At 41.4% G+C, this 17,020-nt stretch overlaps 1 protein-coding gene across 1 annotated transcript; it reads left to right on the forward strand.

Moving 5' to 3' along the window:
- Positions 1-1,529: 1,529 nt before the first annotated feature.
- LOC113943445 lies at positions 1,530-11,507 on the forward strand. Its single transcript, XM_027635269.1, has 6 exons — positions 1,530-2,433; positions 3,171-3,413; positions 5,018-5,101; positions 5,696-5,808; positions 7,863-8,061; positions 9,316-11,507. Coding segments are annotated over exons 1-6 (864 nt in total). The 5' UTR covers positions 1,530-2,432; the 3' UTR covers positions 9,540-11,507.
- Positions 11,508-17,020: the final 5,513 nt, after the last annotated feature.

A 17,020-nucleotide genomic window follows, 5' to 3' on the forward strand; every position in this document is an offset into this window, starting at 1 on the left:
AAAAGCAGGCCAAACTTTCAGACACTTAAAGTCAGCTGCAAATTTTTCATTGGGCTAAGATGTAAAGCTTCACTTGCCCTCCTGTCAAACTAAAAACTTTACTGAACTAGAACGACAGTGGTTCAATGTTCTAGTCTCTCCCAGCTCCATACACTTTAATTCCAAAGCCTTACTTAGCTGAGGAACAATTTTTAAATAATACCTAAATTTCATCTGGTTATTCTGTCTTGCATATCCCCACAGCTGCTGAAGTCTACAATGGAACCACTAGGATTACCAATGAAGCATTCAAGCCTGAATATCAGAACAAATCAAGTAGAGAATTTCAGGAGTTTGAAACTAAGTTCATTACAGAGGTATTTTGCTTAGGAATTCTAGACTAAGATTTATTTTCTGCTGAGCTCTTCCTAACGTAAATAATCAGGAGGATCTGGGCATGAATAATTTTAAATGTGGGAAAGGAAAGATTGTGTGATGGTTAGAAATGAAGTAGTACTTACTAAGGCCTTACTTTATACTGTTGTCCTCTGAGGCCCTGATTTAGCTGAAATTCTGTCTGGGGTTTATACATATTCCCCTACTGTGAGAGGTGCTTCTAAACTAACCATGGCCAGCAGATTGCTCTGAGAACTCTTTTGCTATACGAGAAAAATAGTTAATAAGTTAAACCTTTCACCTTGCAGATAACAAAACATCTGCCACAGAAGATACAAGAATTAAAAAATGGAACAAAAATGCGTATTGTAATTAATAGCATCAAGAATGGCAGTGTGATTGTGCTCTATGACATTGTGTTTGATGTAGGACAAAATATAACAGAAGCAGAGATTTCAGATGCTTTTATAGAGGCCCTTAACAAGAGTACAGAATTTGAAGTCGACCCTCAAATGACTGTCATAGAAGGTATGAATTTGTTCACCACTGTGAATTCAATCAGCAGTGTATATTGCACTGATGGTAACATCCAGTGAAATGGGAGTTGAGTGTTGAAAATTAAATAGTATTTTTCCAATGCTAATTAAAACATTCTTCCTTTTCTGTTTTGTTCAACTTCACTGTAGCACGGAATAGTTGTCAACCAGATTTAAATGACTGTTCCCAAAATGCCACCTGCATTGCTGAAGGAGCCACTTATTCCTGTCAATGCAAGGAAGGATTCACAGATAAGAGTCCCCCAGTTCCAGGGAGAGTTTGTCAGCAGGATCTACCTTCACGTAAGCAATTTATATAAATTAAAAAAACTCCAACACAAAACCAAAACCAAACCTTAAAAAATCTGCATATAAGGTCTTTTCCCTTCCCTGAGCCCTTAGATAATAATTCATTATATATACTCACAATGGTCTTTGGTGGATTGGATTTTATGTGAGAATGGGTACACCAGTTGATTATTTAGGCAAAAATGGAAGTATATTTTCTGGGCCTATTTTTTGAAAGTTGTTTCTGTAATTAAATAGCATAAGCTTGGTAAACTGTAAAATAAGTTCTACTCACTGCCTCAAAATTTCTGTTTTACAGAACCGACAACTCCAGTCCCTTCACAAAATGAAACAACTGGAGTTACAGTACTGACAACTACAGTCCCTCCAGCAAATGATACAACTGGATTAACAGAACTCACAACTACAACCCCTCCACAAAATGAAACAACTGGAGTTACAGTACTGACAACTACAATCCCTCCAGCAAATGAAACAACTGGATTAACAAAACTCACAACTACAATCCGTCCACAAAACGAAACAACTGGAGTTACAGTACTGACAACTACAATCCCTCCAACAAATGATACAACTGGAGTTACAGCACTGACAACTACAATCCCTCCAACAAATGATACAACTGGAGTTACAGCACTGACAACTACAAACCCTCCAGCAAATGATACAACTGGATTGACAGAACTCACAACTACAATCCGTCCACAAAATGTAACAACTGGATTGACAGAAGAGACAACTCCAGTCCCTCCACAAAATGAAACAACTGGAGTTACAGCACTGACAACTACAAACCCTCCAGCAAATGATACAACTGGATTAACAGAACTCACAACTACAATCCCTCCACAAAATGAAACAACTGGAGTTACAGTTCTGACAACTACAATCCCTCCAACAAATGATACAACTGGATTAACAGAACTCACAACTACATTCCCTCCACAAAATGAAACAACTGGAGTTACAGCACTGACAACTACAATCCCTCCACAAAATGTAACAACTGGATTGACAGAAGAGACAACTCCAGTCCCTTCACAAAATGAAACAACTGGAGTTACAGCACTGACAACTACAATCCCTCCACAAAATGAAACAACTGGAGTTACAGCACTGACAAGTACAGTCCCTCCAGAAAAGGAAACAGTTGGATTTACAGGATCAACATCTAATTCCATTTTTACTACCACATTTCCATCACCACCTTGCAGTAAGTAAATATTTCATATTGAATTGTAGAATAAAAAATATCCATTCAGATATAATGTTCTTGTTCATCAGATATATCAGCTGCAAGGTAAAATCCCAGGATATGACTTCAGAAAGGGAAGCCTGATATAACCACTGAAAATACATAATTATACATATATCAGTCAAGTTTCTACTCCTTGGTAAAGCTCTCCTGAGCCCCTGGGTGCCTTCCTACAGGAATAAACCACTGTCAAAGGTGGTTTTTCTCAATCTTATTATGAAGCACCTTTATTAAATGCCTCCCTACTGCTCTGAATTTAGGATTTTCTGGTGGTATTTTAGTATTCCATCACCTGATGATATCAGTATGAGTCAAATAGCAGACCACATCAGAACACTCATATTTTTCCCATCCAGCCTCATCACTTCTTCACAGTCTTAAACCAACACTGTACGATTCTGACCATTTACCACACCATGCCTGCAGTTAGAAAGACTAGAAGCAAGTGGAATTTTACACATTTGTGTTTTGGAGCCATCAAACAAAGTATATTAACATATGATTTACATTTATAGAGCAAAGAGTTTATTTCTGCTCTTGTGGGAGAGCGAGGTGAAAAACTGAAATAGCTCCAAGAAAACTCACAAAAATTTATATTGGTTTAATTGTTTATTTTTTTCTTTAATATTAAATGTGTAGAAATGTAGAAGGGAGATGAACCACCCTCAGCTGTATGGAACATTTTCACTTTGCAGTGCCAGTGTCCATCGAAATTCAGAACGTGACTGGGGAAGAAATACAACTCAGCTGGACTGGTGGTAGCACAGGCAGCCTCTACAGCATCTCCCTCATGGATGGAAACCAGGAGATAAATAAAACTACCACAAAAGAGACAAAAGCTGTGTTTAAACATCTACTTCCTGCCCATGCATACACCATATATGTGGGAGTGTCATCCTGTGCTGAGAATAACCGGACTTCAGTTACTGTCCAAACAGGTACTTCCTCAATCAATCCATAATCTCTTTTTAATTAAAATACACACACACTATCATGTTACAGTATCATCTGGATTTGATCTCATAGACTCTTGTTCCTGTAAGTCTTCTTTATTTATTTGACTCATAGGACTACTTCAATTCAACAGCCGTTTGCGAGAGCAAGTGCTGGCTCTGTAGAATTTCTGACCATGCTGTGTTGTTGAGCCAGAAAATTCTGTACAAAAGTCGGGATATTTTGGCTGCAAATTTAACAGAAAGTATTCTGGTAATGTGAAGTTCAGGTTGTACGTGCCTTTGTGAATGCAGACAGTCCTTAATTGTCATAGTTGTCTTTTTAATTTCTCCCTTGGATACACACATTAAAGCAGACTGTCTAATTGTGTCTCTGTACTAAAACTGATTCTCAAGAAACACAACACATCATATCCCTCTAAATCAAGGTTTCTCCTTTTACAGCTCCCCATTGCCATCTCCTCTTCAGCCAACTCCTTTAGACAAATCTTCTTCCAAATTACCACTTGGCACTGTATAATATTGCCTTTCTATCATTGGAAGAGATCTAAAAGTCAGCCCATCAAAGGAAGCTACCAGGTTATTTTGGCACGATCCACATTTGATAAAACTGTACTGCACTTTATCATATTTTCCCAGTGGCTGAGAAAATGTTCACAATTTCTTTTAATATCCCTTGAAAGATCTAACTTGACTTTTGGCAATCGTTACTTTCTTCCAGCATTTCTTGACCTCTAACATATAACTGTCCTTGTTGCAACACCTTTTTTAAGTTCCTAGTGGATTATCTGATTGTTCTCAAAACCCTTCTAGGACAATTATTCTGGCAGTTAACTGGGGGGTTCCTTCTAATGGGCTTATCCTCTATCTTAGTCTTTAGGACCACAGAGCCAAGGAACTGGCATCATAATTTCCACTGGAATCTTTCAATACTTCAGTCCACTGGCTTTCATTAGCTTCCCTACTAAAAAAAAAAAAAAAAAAAAATTAAAATTAGTTTCCTGGATCCAGCTGCCCTACCAGACAAGTTCAGTAAAGACCAAGTCATTTGTATTGCATATGAAGTTAAAGATTATGCTCAATTCTGTGAGGAGAGCTGGAGCTATACCCAACGAATTAACCGCATAAAACCTGTTGTGCCACCCTTAACTGCTGTTTTGACCTGCTATAAATAATTCAGATTAGCCAGTCCAGACAGGTATTCTGAGGTTTTAAGGCTCCACAATCCATATTGTTTCCAAATTAAATTCCAGATGACTTTTACTGCTGAAAACTCCATCTAGTTTACCTGAGTTGTACAAGCACGTAACAGTACAACCTGTATCTTTAGCTCTCACAAGAAATCAGGGTTCTCAATGCTATTTCAGTAAAGCTCTCAAATACCACCTGCCCACCCACCACCTGCCTCGCTTTTGATATGCTCCATTTTTATAATTTGCAGTTCTAAGTTCTCACGGGGCCAAAGGAACTGCTGCTTAGGTGATTCCTTGGCCATGATTAAACACTTTCACCTATTCCATAATTTTCTTATTGGCAACAACCACACATGCACAGAAGCGATTATCTTGATTTTTAAACTTATTTCCCAGATCCTGTTTCCTGCTTCAACCAAGCTGAGTTCTGTTTATCAGAAAATACTGGCTGTTCTGCCTTAAAAGACGTTGTATGCTCTGGTAAGTTTATAGAATTTTAACATTTGTTTATTCGTAACTACGGGATATTGTTTCACAATATAGTATCTTTCCTGAGTATTTTGCCATCTGCTTTATTATGTTAAGTCACACAGCATCTGAAGTTCACACTTCTTTGGTAAAGAAGCTGCTTTCATCAAACTTCAGTGTCAGCTTCCAGCTCTATTTTTATCCTGGTCTTTTCTATGTAAAGCTTTCTTCTTTTGGCTTGGGGCTCATCCACCTACTCAGGAGGATTTAAACACACTCTGTGCCTTGCAGAATCCAGCATACTGATTTTACTTCTGCTGAAATCAATGGGAGAGTGGCTGTTGAATTAGGGAGTGGGATGCACCCTGAATAATACAGGAATGATGAACAAGTTGTGAGGATTGTGATGGCTGACACACCTGAAGAGATTCAGCTCTGAAGGTTCCAAAGCCAGTGCATTAGACACACACGATGTACCTTCTTATTATTTGATTTGTTTCTGTGTTTATCAATTACTACTATAAACATATGAGGTAATAAAGTCCAAAAAGCAATTGTGGAGGGACATCCTGGGATTCACCTGATTGTTTTTTTTTTTTTCCCCAGGTAACCAAGCATTTGCCTGCAGGGTTTTGTTAAAAAAACAGACATTTAACAATACACTTTATAACTCTGATAGTGAAGAATACAAAGCAATGGCTCAGAGTATCAAAACAGACGTAAGTTGATCAATCTTCTCTGTCAACATGAATGAACTAAGAAAAGGTTTGCTATGAGCAACCTCAATCTCCTTAATTCATTGTTAAATCAAGACTGTGACAGGTGAAAAAGATAATCCCTCCTTGATAAACCGTGCAGGAAGCACAAGGTTTGTCAGGGATAGACAGCTTGTTGTCCAGTGAGGAGGGGTATGTTCCCTAAGTCATCCTCAAATTAAAATTATTTAGCGAAAGGCGCTTAAAAATTCTATTTTTATAAGTACAAGGAACATCCTGTTCTTTTTCTTTTCTCCCACCTTACTAAATCTATGCCTGTGGAGATGGGAAAAAAGAATAGTACTCAAAAATAACATTTCAACACCTACTAGGGAATATGGGACCTTTACAAGCATCTACTGCGAGTCCAGATCATTGGCAATTTGCTCCATGGTAGTGGCTGCAGGACTGGAGAAGGTATCAAAGGGTCCATATCGGGGGGAAATGAGGAGAAAAAGTGGCACCTTAGAGCTGGTAAAGCTGACAGGCAGAAGCAGCAGTCTGCCACTCAGCTGCCTTTAGCAGTATGTTAAAGAAAAGGACTAACAACTTAAACACCTCTCAGGAATCCTGATGTACGTAAGCCTGCTGGGAAGGTAAAACTGCTGTAAGATTGGGGTAGACTTCTTTAAATAACTAATACAGGAGATTATTTTTAATGTGATGATCACACCCTTTAGCTAAGAATCTCCACAGATTTCATAAGCGGTAATTAATTTGTTCTCACCACACCAACTCAAGGGTAACCTTGTCTTATGACTGTTAGCATCTCCCTTTCACAGATAGAAGATTTAAAAGTGGATTTAAAAGGCTTCCTCCAACATGACTGAATGCAACAGAAATCCATTTACAGGCTTTTAATAAGCTTTTCCCTTGTGCCACGTGTCAGCTTTTCTTTGAAAAAGGCAAAATCAAAGGGAGGCTGTTCTAACATGACTGGAAACACAGTCAATTTCTGTGTTGTTTTTTTTTTTTCAGTTTGAATGTTGAACTATTTATTTTAAATTCCACAGTGCTCTGGAGTGGTAGTTCTGAAATTTTACACTTTCACTTGCATAGGGTCAAGTTTCCTATCTAGACTGCTCATCGTGGTGAGGGAAAGAAAAGTATTTTTGGAGTTTCTGGCCAAAGAACTTAATGTAACATGTAGTTTGGGGTGGGGGGTTATCCCACAGAGAAAGATGGAGGTAGATAATTGAGCAGTGACTCAGAAAAAGGCTTGTTACCATCTGTGAAAAGTAGTAATCTTTCAGACTTTTCAGGTAAAATACCATATTTATCCACAGTGAGAAGATAACTTCTCTTACTGGGTTGAACCAAACAACTGATTTTCTGTAAAGATCAGTCCTGACAGAAACATTTCAACCAGTCTTACTTAACAGAGGGGACTGCTTGTTCTTGTTCTGTATCCAAAACGAAGCACTGGGCAAGGCTATACTTTCAGAGATATAAGTGCAGTTGATTTGATTTTGCTTGGTGTAATGGGATTACACTTGGTTTATGTCAAAATGACTGAGAGGTAAATCACACCCTTGTCTCTCTTCGCATAGTTATTCTGTAACATCATGATTTTGATAAAAAAATATGTTTTATACCTCTCACATCAAGTTCTGTGCTGGTAGTGTGTGCAGGACCATGCTTGAAGTTTAGTTGAACGTGTTAAAAATATTAGGGGACACTGAAGATAACTTTAGAAATTAGGTGCACTTTGTAGGTTCCAAATTTTGTGCAGTCAGGGTCTCACATGGGTTTGTGGAGGAGGACAACTGGTTTCAATGCATTATTCATTGATAACAATCAAAACAGATTGGTGCTTGGGAAGTCAAACTTAGATTTTATACTTTCAATCACAGGCCATGCATTGTTCCGGAATCCTCCTTCACTAAGTTTTTTATTTGTTATTCCAAGGCAATTATCCTGAAACAAAATGAATAACCTGATATGTGTAGGATGTGTGTATTCCTGCTCTGCTCCAGTTGAGTGACACGTGGAATAAATATCCCCTTCAATTTGCACAGGTTGTTAGAGAAATGCGCCTCGAACTGAAGGATGAACGCTTCGACGTCGTTGTGCTTGGGTTCAGACCTGGCAGTGTGATTGCTGATTTTATTTCTCTGCTGCCAAAAGAAGATCCCATAGATGTGAATCTTATACAGACCCACCTAAGTCAAGTATTAAAGCGCAAGTTTGGGAATGAAACCGAAGTAAATGTACAATGTAAGTGATGTTGAAACAGCTTCTCTGTGACGGTGTGGGGTCTAAAGGGTCAGATATCCTTCTCTTCACAAAAGCTGATAAATTAGCTTCTTTCTTTTAAGAGATTGAAGTATCTCAGATAATCTTTTTAAACATTCACAGAACACACAGTCCTGCTATCATGTAGATTATGGATCTGTTTTGAAGTGTCACTACACATACCCAGTTCCAGACTTGGGGGATGGGTTCTCTTCACATAGAAGGAGGGTTAGGTGAGCTTTTTGTACCCTCCATGCTGATCCTGAAAGATTGGCTTTTAATGGAGGTGGGGATGAGGAGACTTGTTGTGTAGTGGCACCTGCAATACTCCTCCCTGGATAGAGATGTGATGGAAGGGTTCACCCCTTTTCTTGGGCAGTCCTCAAAAACCTTTGGACCCTGCTTCCCTGCCTGGGGCAGTTGTGGATTTAGCAACACAAAAGTACTACAGAGAGGCAGGGAGGCTGAGAGGGAAAGGACAAACTGTGCAGAAGGATACACATGCAAAACAGTGTCTGTTGTGCTCATGGTTGTGGCAATGTGCTTATTGCCTTGAGCTTCTATGGCTCAGGGGTTTTTCATGCAACACAGGGACTCCTCCTGCCACAGTCAAAAACCTTCTCTAAGTGCTGGCCAGCACTATGACACAGTGTGCCTTTCCACCATCACTATACACATCTTTACCACACATGTTTATGTGCTACAGGCCTTCCATTGCCTTTATCTGGCTATCAGGAATCTTTCTGGTTTTGGTCTTTCAGTTCAGAGACTTTGATTTCAGTGGACTGTCTTGTGGAGTAAGACAAGGGTAGGTGTGAGTACAGCTGGCAGACCAGCTCCCCATTCATTTCACGAAGTTGCTTGTATAAGGAGTGTATAAGGAAAGTTTAAGGAGGACTCTGAGGGTTAAATTATGTACAGCTCCATTTCATGGCCCTTTTCCACACCTTGGAGTGACTCTTTGTTGAGGTGCAGACTGGAGTTCTCCCAGAAATCCTCAGAGCTGCTGTTTATGGATGTCACCAAGAGATCACAAGAACCCTCAGAGAGAGAAGGGTCCATAAAAGTTTCTAGTTAGCAAATCTTTATTACATACAAAAACCATTATTAATATTATTCAGAAGTTTCAAAACTGCCAAACAGTAAAACACAGCTGTCACATAGGGCTCCAAGCTTTCTTACACCCACTTTTTACTCTTTCTAGCTAACATTTCTAAAATATGTTTTAAATTTCAGCCCTGTCCGTTCAGTCGCCAACCGACAACAGTTCTGGCTGGAGAGTGGTAGTGATTGTCCTTGGAGTTTTACTTGGAGTTGCATTAGTGCTGATTCTTCTGGCAATAGTATTTTATATCTATATGAGGAAAAGATGGGGTAAATACTTGGTTGAACCACAGGACTCATGGGAAACTTTTTCTAGAAGCACTTATAAGATGCACAATGTTTCATTTTTGGAATAAGGCAGAAAATTAATATATTTGTCTTAAAATTCTATGTCAATTTTTTATATTAACTTAATTTAATTCTACCTGCTCCTTCCCAATGTCCATCACCAAATTTCTGAGCTCCTAACAACCTCCAGTGAATCGTCCTTTTAGCAGGTATGGAGTGGGGAATTTTCCCCATAGTGGTAGAGTGAGGAGCAGAGAAACCTCTGTTCAACCTGTCCCCTACAGGTATCACAATGACTCCCAGCATTGATTTTCTAGAGAGAGAGGATCCAAACTACACCAATACTTTCTTGTATTTAGATGACAAAGCAAACAGAGTGACTGAGCTTGGTACCTGTGGCAGGTTACCTGAATCCTCAGCCAAGCCCAAAGTTGGACTTTATGAGCTTGGCCAAGGGTGATTCACCTCTCCTGAGGTTTGTATCACCATATGAAGATGCCTCTTTCTCTCCAGTGGCTGCAGAACAAGCCACTGGAGTTTGTTAGGAGTTTGAAGAAAAATGGGATGCATCTGGCTTATATGGACCTGCTGTAAAAGTCTTTGATGGAGCAACAAATTGATCTGGAGGATTCTGAATTCAAGGTTTCTTTAATTATTGTGCTATGAAGAAGCAGTTGCCTTTCTGTGACAAATGTAAATCATGCTAAATACAGGTGTGGTTTAACAGCATAGCCAAAACATGTTACTAGATAGGGGAAGAGAGAGACTAGGTTAATTTGAGCCAAAAGATTGTATTAATCTATTTTTGCCTGGCAAATATGGTTGGTTGGTCAAGAGTGTGTCATGTAGTGCAATTTTACCTTACTCTTGATAATCCCAAGGTAGAGCCCAGTAGGAGTAACCTGAAGGTTCCTGTGCCACTGGAACAGACCTTGTGCTTTAGAGCAATTAAAAGAAATGGTCTTTACCTGTTTTCACCACTGTTAGCTGCAGTCTTGATGAAGTCACAGTCTATTTATCCCATGGTGTAGTGTTTCCTGCTTGGAATGTGCTGAACAAACGACAAAGGGCAATGTATTGCTGTACATATTTTCAGTAGGATTTATGTGTTTCATTTCAAGCCAGTTCTCCCTGCGTCTGTGTATTTTGTCAACATGCCTGTGCTGGGCACTCCTTTTGAGGCACTGAATATCCTGTGATGTCAAGGCCCGGGCTCACACCTCCTGAACAGTTCAGGGCCTTCGTTTTTGGGCATTATGCTCTGGTTAGTTGGCACAGGTTAGAGAAAGGAGGTGCCTACAAATGTAGTACATTTTGGGGCCTCAGCAGACAAAAGACCTCAGCAGACAAAGGTGGTGGCGCCTGAGCAGCTCTGCTCTCCTCTGGGCACAGGCGGTGTTCCTTTCTTTTTATGCCTCCATTTTCTGGGCAACAGTTCAGCTCCTCAGAGAACCCTGAAGAGGACCCTGGTAAGCAGATGGGTGAAGCCATCTCATGTGCTGCCTCACTGCAGAAAGGCTGATTAGTTCAGGCTGTATCACAACCCTGTTGAGGGAAGTGCCCTCCAGCCTTGCTCCTCTGTCCTTGGCTTGGCAGCAGCGCTGCTGTGTGAGGCCAATGGGCTGTGCTGGCAGAGAAGGGAAGATTGTGAGAGCACTTTAAGGTGTCTTCACACACAAAGTTGTGCTGGTGGTTTATATTCCTGTCCGGAATGTTATTTTTATTTGCAGGGACCTGTGAAACAGGGTTTTGCATGCTTTGCTCTATTTTTGCTTCCGTGTAGTGCCAGCTTGGCTGTCCTTCTGCTCAGGACTGGGATATGGGGCCACAGCCCACCTCACTGGTGGAAAGTCAGTGTGATTAGTATTTGTTAAATTTATTTTATGTGGGCTCCAAACATAGCTAGCTCTGGTGCTATATTCACTGAGCAGTCACTCCACAATGTAGTCTGTCAGTAAATTCAAGTTCTCCAGTGAGTTGTGTTGAAAATACAAAAGAGTGCTCTTGCTTATGTAAATACTGTTACCTTTCTGTTTTGAGGGATCTACTTTGAATAGCAAATTCTTATTGTCATTAACCTTTCTGGTGTCCTTGTAAATAATGTTAAATAAAAACCATGTACAGCAAGAATCCTGGGATTGTTCATGCGAAATATATTTAATATTTTCTCAAAAATACTTTGCAAATAAAATCTCTTGTTTTTTTACAATTGTGCCTTCTGAAGGAATCTGTTGTTCTTATTTTTGCATGTAATTTGGAGCCTCTTCTACCTGCAGGAGGAGAGGGTGGTGAGTGCTGTCAACACTTGGTCCAGTATGATTACACAGAGGGATGATGTCTTTAAACTAGATTAAAGAAGAGAATCTATATATAATGAATATAGCCTTTATTTTTATTTTTATTTTTCCCAATAAAAATCCCCCTACCACCATACTGTGGTGTCTAGACTCTGAGAACTCTCTGAAAAGGAGAGCAGGAGGAGCCAGATATCCCCTTTCCACAGGTGGTCACTTCTTCACTTCCAAGCAGTATTCAGATGGGCTCCTCATGCATATTCCCTACTCAGAGAGACACAAGCCCAGCAAGTGGGACAGAGAAATAAATGGCTGAGGGTAAGATACTCAGAAGTCTCTAGGTAGCTGGCTCCTGTTGATATCAGTGGGATTTAAGCAGTTCCCAGATCGGGGTCTCTATGACTGAAGAGAGGCACTTTGCCTGTTCCAGAGTCACTTCTATTTTTTTTCCCTGGAACTGACTGACATCATGACCCAGAAAAACTTGAGCTGCTCTGGCTTCAAGAGAGAGGGAGGAGCTGGTGCCTGAACAGCAGAGCTACACAAGTCTGATTTCCTAGGGGTTGGACTCCTGCATGCTCTGTGCCCCATCACTGCTGTAACACACCTTCCCATTGCCGTGGCCTCCCCTGCCCCCAGTCCATGGTCATTCAATGGTGTCAGCTTTTCTACCACAGCACCTCCATTCTTGCCTTCTCCATCTCCTCCTCTAAACCTGCTTTTGTAAAAAATGGCATAGTCTAAGTAAGGGTTGAGCTTTCCCTTACTACAAGCAGCATAAAAAGTCTCTGATTTCCACCATACTACAGTGACCTTGAGACCTCTGGGCCTCTCTTCAGAGACATCCGTGTTGTTTCAAGTTTAACTGCTTGGACAAGAATTGCAGAAGTTTTTTGGAAGGTCAGCAGCTGGATAGCCAGATGGGCTGATAGAACCATTGTCAGCTCAGTCACACAGGTCTTGTCACCTTAGAAATAGTTTTTTTAACAAGGATTTTTGGGGCCAACACCTTCTGGGATGTAGCACCATACTTACCCCTGGGGTGCTACTGTTTTTCCCATCTGAGAAGCAACCTGGGAGCTCTCCTGCCTCCTGTTTCATTGAACCCTGATGTAAACCCCTCAGTATTCCACTCTGATGTAGGTGATTGGGGTCTCTCACCACTTACAGGGTCAATCACATGGGAGGAAAGAAAAGTGTTTTCGAATAGAAGAAATTCTGCAGATATACATGCAGAGAGGAGGAAGGTTTTGGGGCAACTCACCTCTGGGACTACTGGGATTTTCAGCCCAGAGGGATTCTATAAAAAACAGTAAAAATTAGAGGTAAATTGCTTAAGTTCATAAATTTGGAAGATAATAAAATGAGCAGTCAGTGGAGATTTAAGAATGCTAAAAAGCATGTATGGTAGGACAGCATGAAATACGCGCCTGAAAGCAGGACACTGACCAGCACACACCAACTGGAGTTTAATATATCCCCCATTTTTTGTAGAGACAGAAGAAATGTAGCCAGTTAATGATAATACATTTTACTTATGTGAACCTCTGCAAGATGTGGCCTCTGAAGCCTTTGAGCTGGCATTCAAATGGGACTATCAAGTAATGTTCACCACACATTTTAAGCTTCTACCTTGTTTTGGAACAATTCCAGTATTTGGATGTTCCAACAGCTCCTTATGATTTACTTTGTAATAAAAAATCTCATTTGTGGATCTCATCCTCCAGTGGGTGGTATCAGTCCCTGCTGCTCAAGCCTTTAGCTAACTTCTAAGTGCTAGTCACTGAACCTACCAATCCCTTCATGCATGCTGGGATCACCAAGGTCTTAGGGAATATTGTGTTCTGTTCTTTCTGGAACCCACAGCAATGTCCCACATGACTTCCTGGTGGGATTGAGGCCCCAGCCAGCCTCTGTCGTCTGTTGTGTCACGTGGTGGCCATGGAACTGATGAGATGAGACTCAAGTCTTCTGCTGATTTTTCAATAATTTCCCTTTGCCACAATTTATTATTCCCATTGCTGTCAATAACCAAAAGCTTTGCTCCAGCTTCATGAGTGTGTTTTAGACCTTGTGGTGCAAATGATGGTACTCTGAAACCAGGACCATGCTCAGTCATTGAACAACTGTCCCATGGGCACAGGCAGTACGGGACTGGATGTAGCCATGCTGTGGAAGAGCAGGTTTTGCAGTTGCCATCTTCTATCCAATTGGGATTATGTAGGCTATGCTAGGAATTTCCCTTAGTGCTCTTGTCATTGTAGGCTTGTGATGGAGAGCAGGAAGAACGCCTTGAAAAGGAGGAGAAAGCAACAGGACATGCTCTCAGACTTAATAAAACAGGCCTGGGAAACACTAGGAATGTCTCGTCTCCCCTGCTGTCCCCAGCCTGTGAGCCAAGTGCCAGAGGAACAGAAGGAACTGGCTGGTGAACACAGAGAAGCCACAGAGCCAGAAGTTCCCTCTGCAGAGAGCTGGCTCTACCCTGTGCTGACACTGGAATGACACACTAAAGGTTCTAAAGACACTCAAATCAGACAAATTAGCAACAAGAGGGGTCAGAGCCACAGACTATCTAAGGCAATAACATATTGTGCCTTACCCAAGCTTAGCTGCTTGTTTCCTCTTCTCAAACAGCAAGAAAATGCTGTAGGACTTCAGCACGTGCTAAATATTTGTTGGTCTAGAGAGCAAGGAGTGCATGTGTGCATTCAGCACGGCCTGGAAAATGAACTGTGGGATTTGGGTCTGTGCAGGACCTTGGCAGCTGGTGCCTGGAAACGTGCATAAGCTGCTGAAACATCAGCCAGCAGCTCCTCAGGGTCACATTACCTGCACAGGATTATTGCCTGGCTTTACTAGGGACCATGGTTAGTCCTTATGACTAACTTTGTAATAAAAAAGCTGCTGACATCTGCTTTCAAGTGTAATAGTGTGGAAATAATCTAGGAACAGAAACATTACTGTTAGTAATCCAAGCAGACCTGTGTCATTTTAGTCACTTTTATGAGAGCTGGGCTGTCCTAGGACATTGCATTCTGGGGATACAAATCAATAACATACCTGTTTAGCTACCATTAAATGGATCAAGCTGGTGCATCTCTCTGCTGGAAACACAGTTTTCCCTTTCTGTGCAGATCCAGACAGTACTGCTGCTGAAAAGGAGTTGACTTAAACATTTTTGCTGTATAAACACACCCCTCTGCCAATTGTTTCCAGTGTCGACGGGTTCTTTCAAGGACTCAGTTTCCAAATATCCAAGAAATTTAGGGCTGTGCTCAATTTTTGATTAGAAAACGTGCAGTGAAAAGCTGGGATTTGTCCAGCTCACGTCCACTTTGCTGTTCCACAGCCCCAGTTAAAAGTTTGCCCTGGGGAAGTGAAGCTGTTTTGTGCTGCAGGTCACATCTCTCTTCAGTTGCTCTTGCTGTGAGGGACACTTGATCTTTGCATGGTGGAATATATGTGAAACGAGGAGGCTGAATGAATAAAACACTACATCTGAGCTTCCAAAAATCTTCCAGAAAGCTTCCAAAAACCTTGATCAGACGTTCACGAAGGATTAGGATTAAGAAAGTGCTGCGCTGCTCAGCAGGAACCACCAGATAGCGCTCCCTGCACCTGTATCAGCTGCTCCAAGACCTGTTTGCACCAAAACCTTCAATAATTCCTGAATTTTTGGCTCAGTCTGTAACACAGGGCAGCCTGGAAACTCGCTTCCCGTTCCCTGAAGTGGTTAAGTGCGCTTCATTTCTCTCTTAAAGCCGTGTCTTCTTCTCCAGCACGTGAGTTGGGAGACGACCAAGTTTCACGACTCTGGAGGGGGGACATGGAACAAAGAGAGCCTGGACAGACAACGGGAGCTTCTGCTGCCCTCGGATCACCCTGGCTGTGTCCTGGCAGCAGCCTCTGTGGCCGTGCTGTGTCACAGGCATGAAGAGCCACGCAGCTCCCTGGTTACACCCGCAGTTAAGCTCATGCGGGAATTACAGCCAAAAAAGGAAGGGATAAAGGTGTCTGTGGGATCTCGGTGTGACCCTACCTGTCTCTAAAGCGCCTAAACACCAGCTTAAAGCACAGCCCTGAACCCCGAGGAAACACTGGAAGAAAATGGTTTTGTTTTTCCTCCACAAAATTCCTCTTCCACTTGGTTTTGTGTGTCCCGGGTTGGCGCAAGGTGAAGTGAGAACATCCCAACGCAGGGAGTCAGGGAACCGGGACCTGTCACCTGACTCTCCCCTCAGGCAAGGGATTAACGTGTTTGTTATACTTTGCCAAAACCACTTTGTTATCGCCGTGGTCTGGTGTCGACAGCAGCTCCTAAACTTTTATTCATCTCGTCGCAACAATAAACACACCTTTCAACTGATTAAAAGGCCAATTGTCCATGAAGTAAATTAAAAATCCTAATTTGATTTGCCTTCTCATAATCAGAAAGTTTAAGCAGAGTACAGACTCTTTATTTTCTTCAGTTGTTTCTTGTGGAAATTTTTCACATTGAATTCACCAAATCAGCAACTTAAGTAAATTATTATTAAAAGGAAAAGATAAAATTTCACAAGCATGGCCAAATTATCTGTGTAAAGAACCACCCGATGAATCACAAATGTAATTAAATATTAGCTTTCAGCTAATTAAAAAATGTGATAGTCCAACTGTCATTTTCCCTGACTATCACTAAGGTCATTTCACATGTCTAATCATTCCTCTTGTCTGAGGAAAGGGATAGCTCCAGAGTGCCAGCTATCAGTGAGCTTGAGCATCACATACAAGAGCCTGAATATGGTGCCAGTAGTTATCAAATACTAATTGGTATTTAAGGGGAAGAGCCTTTTTATTCAATTCTGCTGAATGGAGCCTAAATCCATGACTGGTACCCGCTGAATTCACCCTGGAACAAGGAAATAAGAACGCATGATTGGTAATAGATGGCAACAGGAGGCCCTGGGTGTGTCACTGCTGGATTGCTCAGTTTATAGGGCAGGTAATTTGCCATAAGCCTATAGCTACTCACTAGTGAATAGCCCTGCAGGGCCAAAGGGATGGGTGGATATAATCTCTTTGCTCTTCTTTCTGTCATTCCATAAGTGGACTCAGGAAGGACTCTCATCCTTGGCCAGGGGTGGGGATGGGTGCTGCCACCCAGCAGGATTGTCCAGGAGGAAGGAGCAGGAATCACAGCTTTGTCCCTTCCCAGAGGCGCAGCTGTATTTTCTGTGTGATGTTGTGGCAGGGGTGAGCCCATCTGTCATGCT

Source organism: Corapipo altera, unplaced genomic scaffold (assembly GCF_003945725.1).
Source record: "Corapipo altera isolate COAL_440 unplaced genomic scaffold, ASM394572v1 0, whole genome shotgun sequence".
NCBI classification, from domain to species: Eukaryota; Metazoa; Chordata; class Aves; order Passeriformes; family Pipridae; genus Corapipo; species Corapipo altera.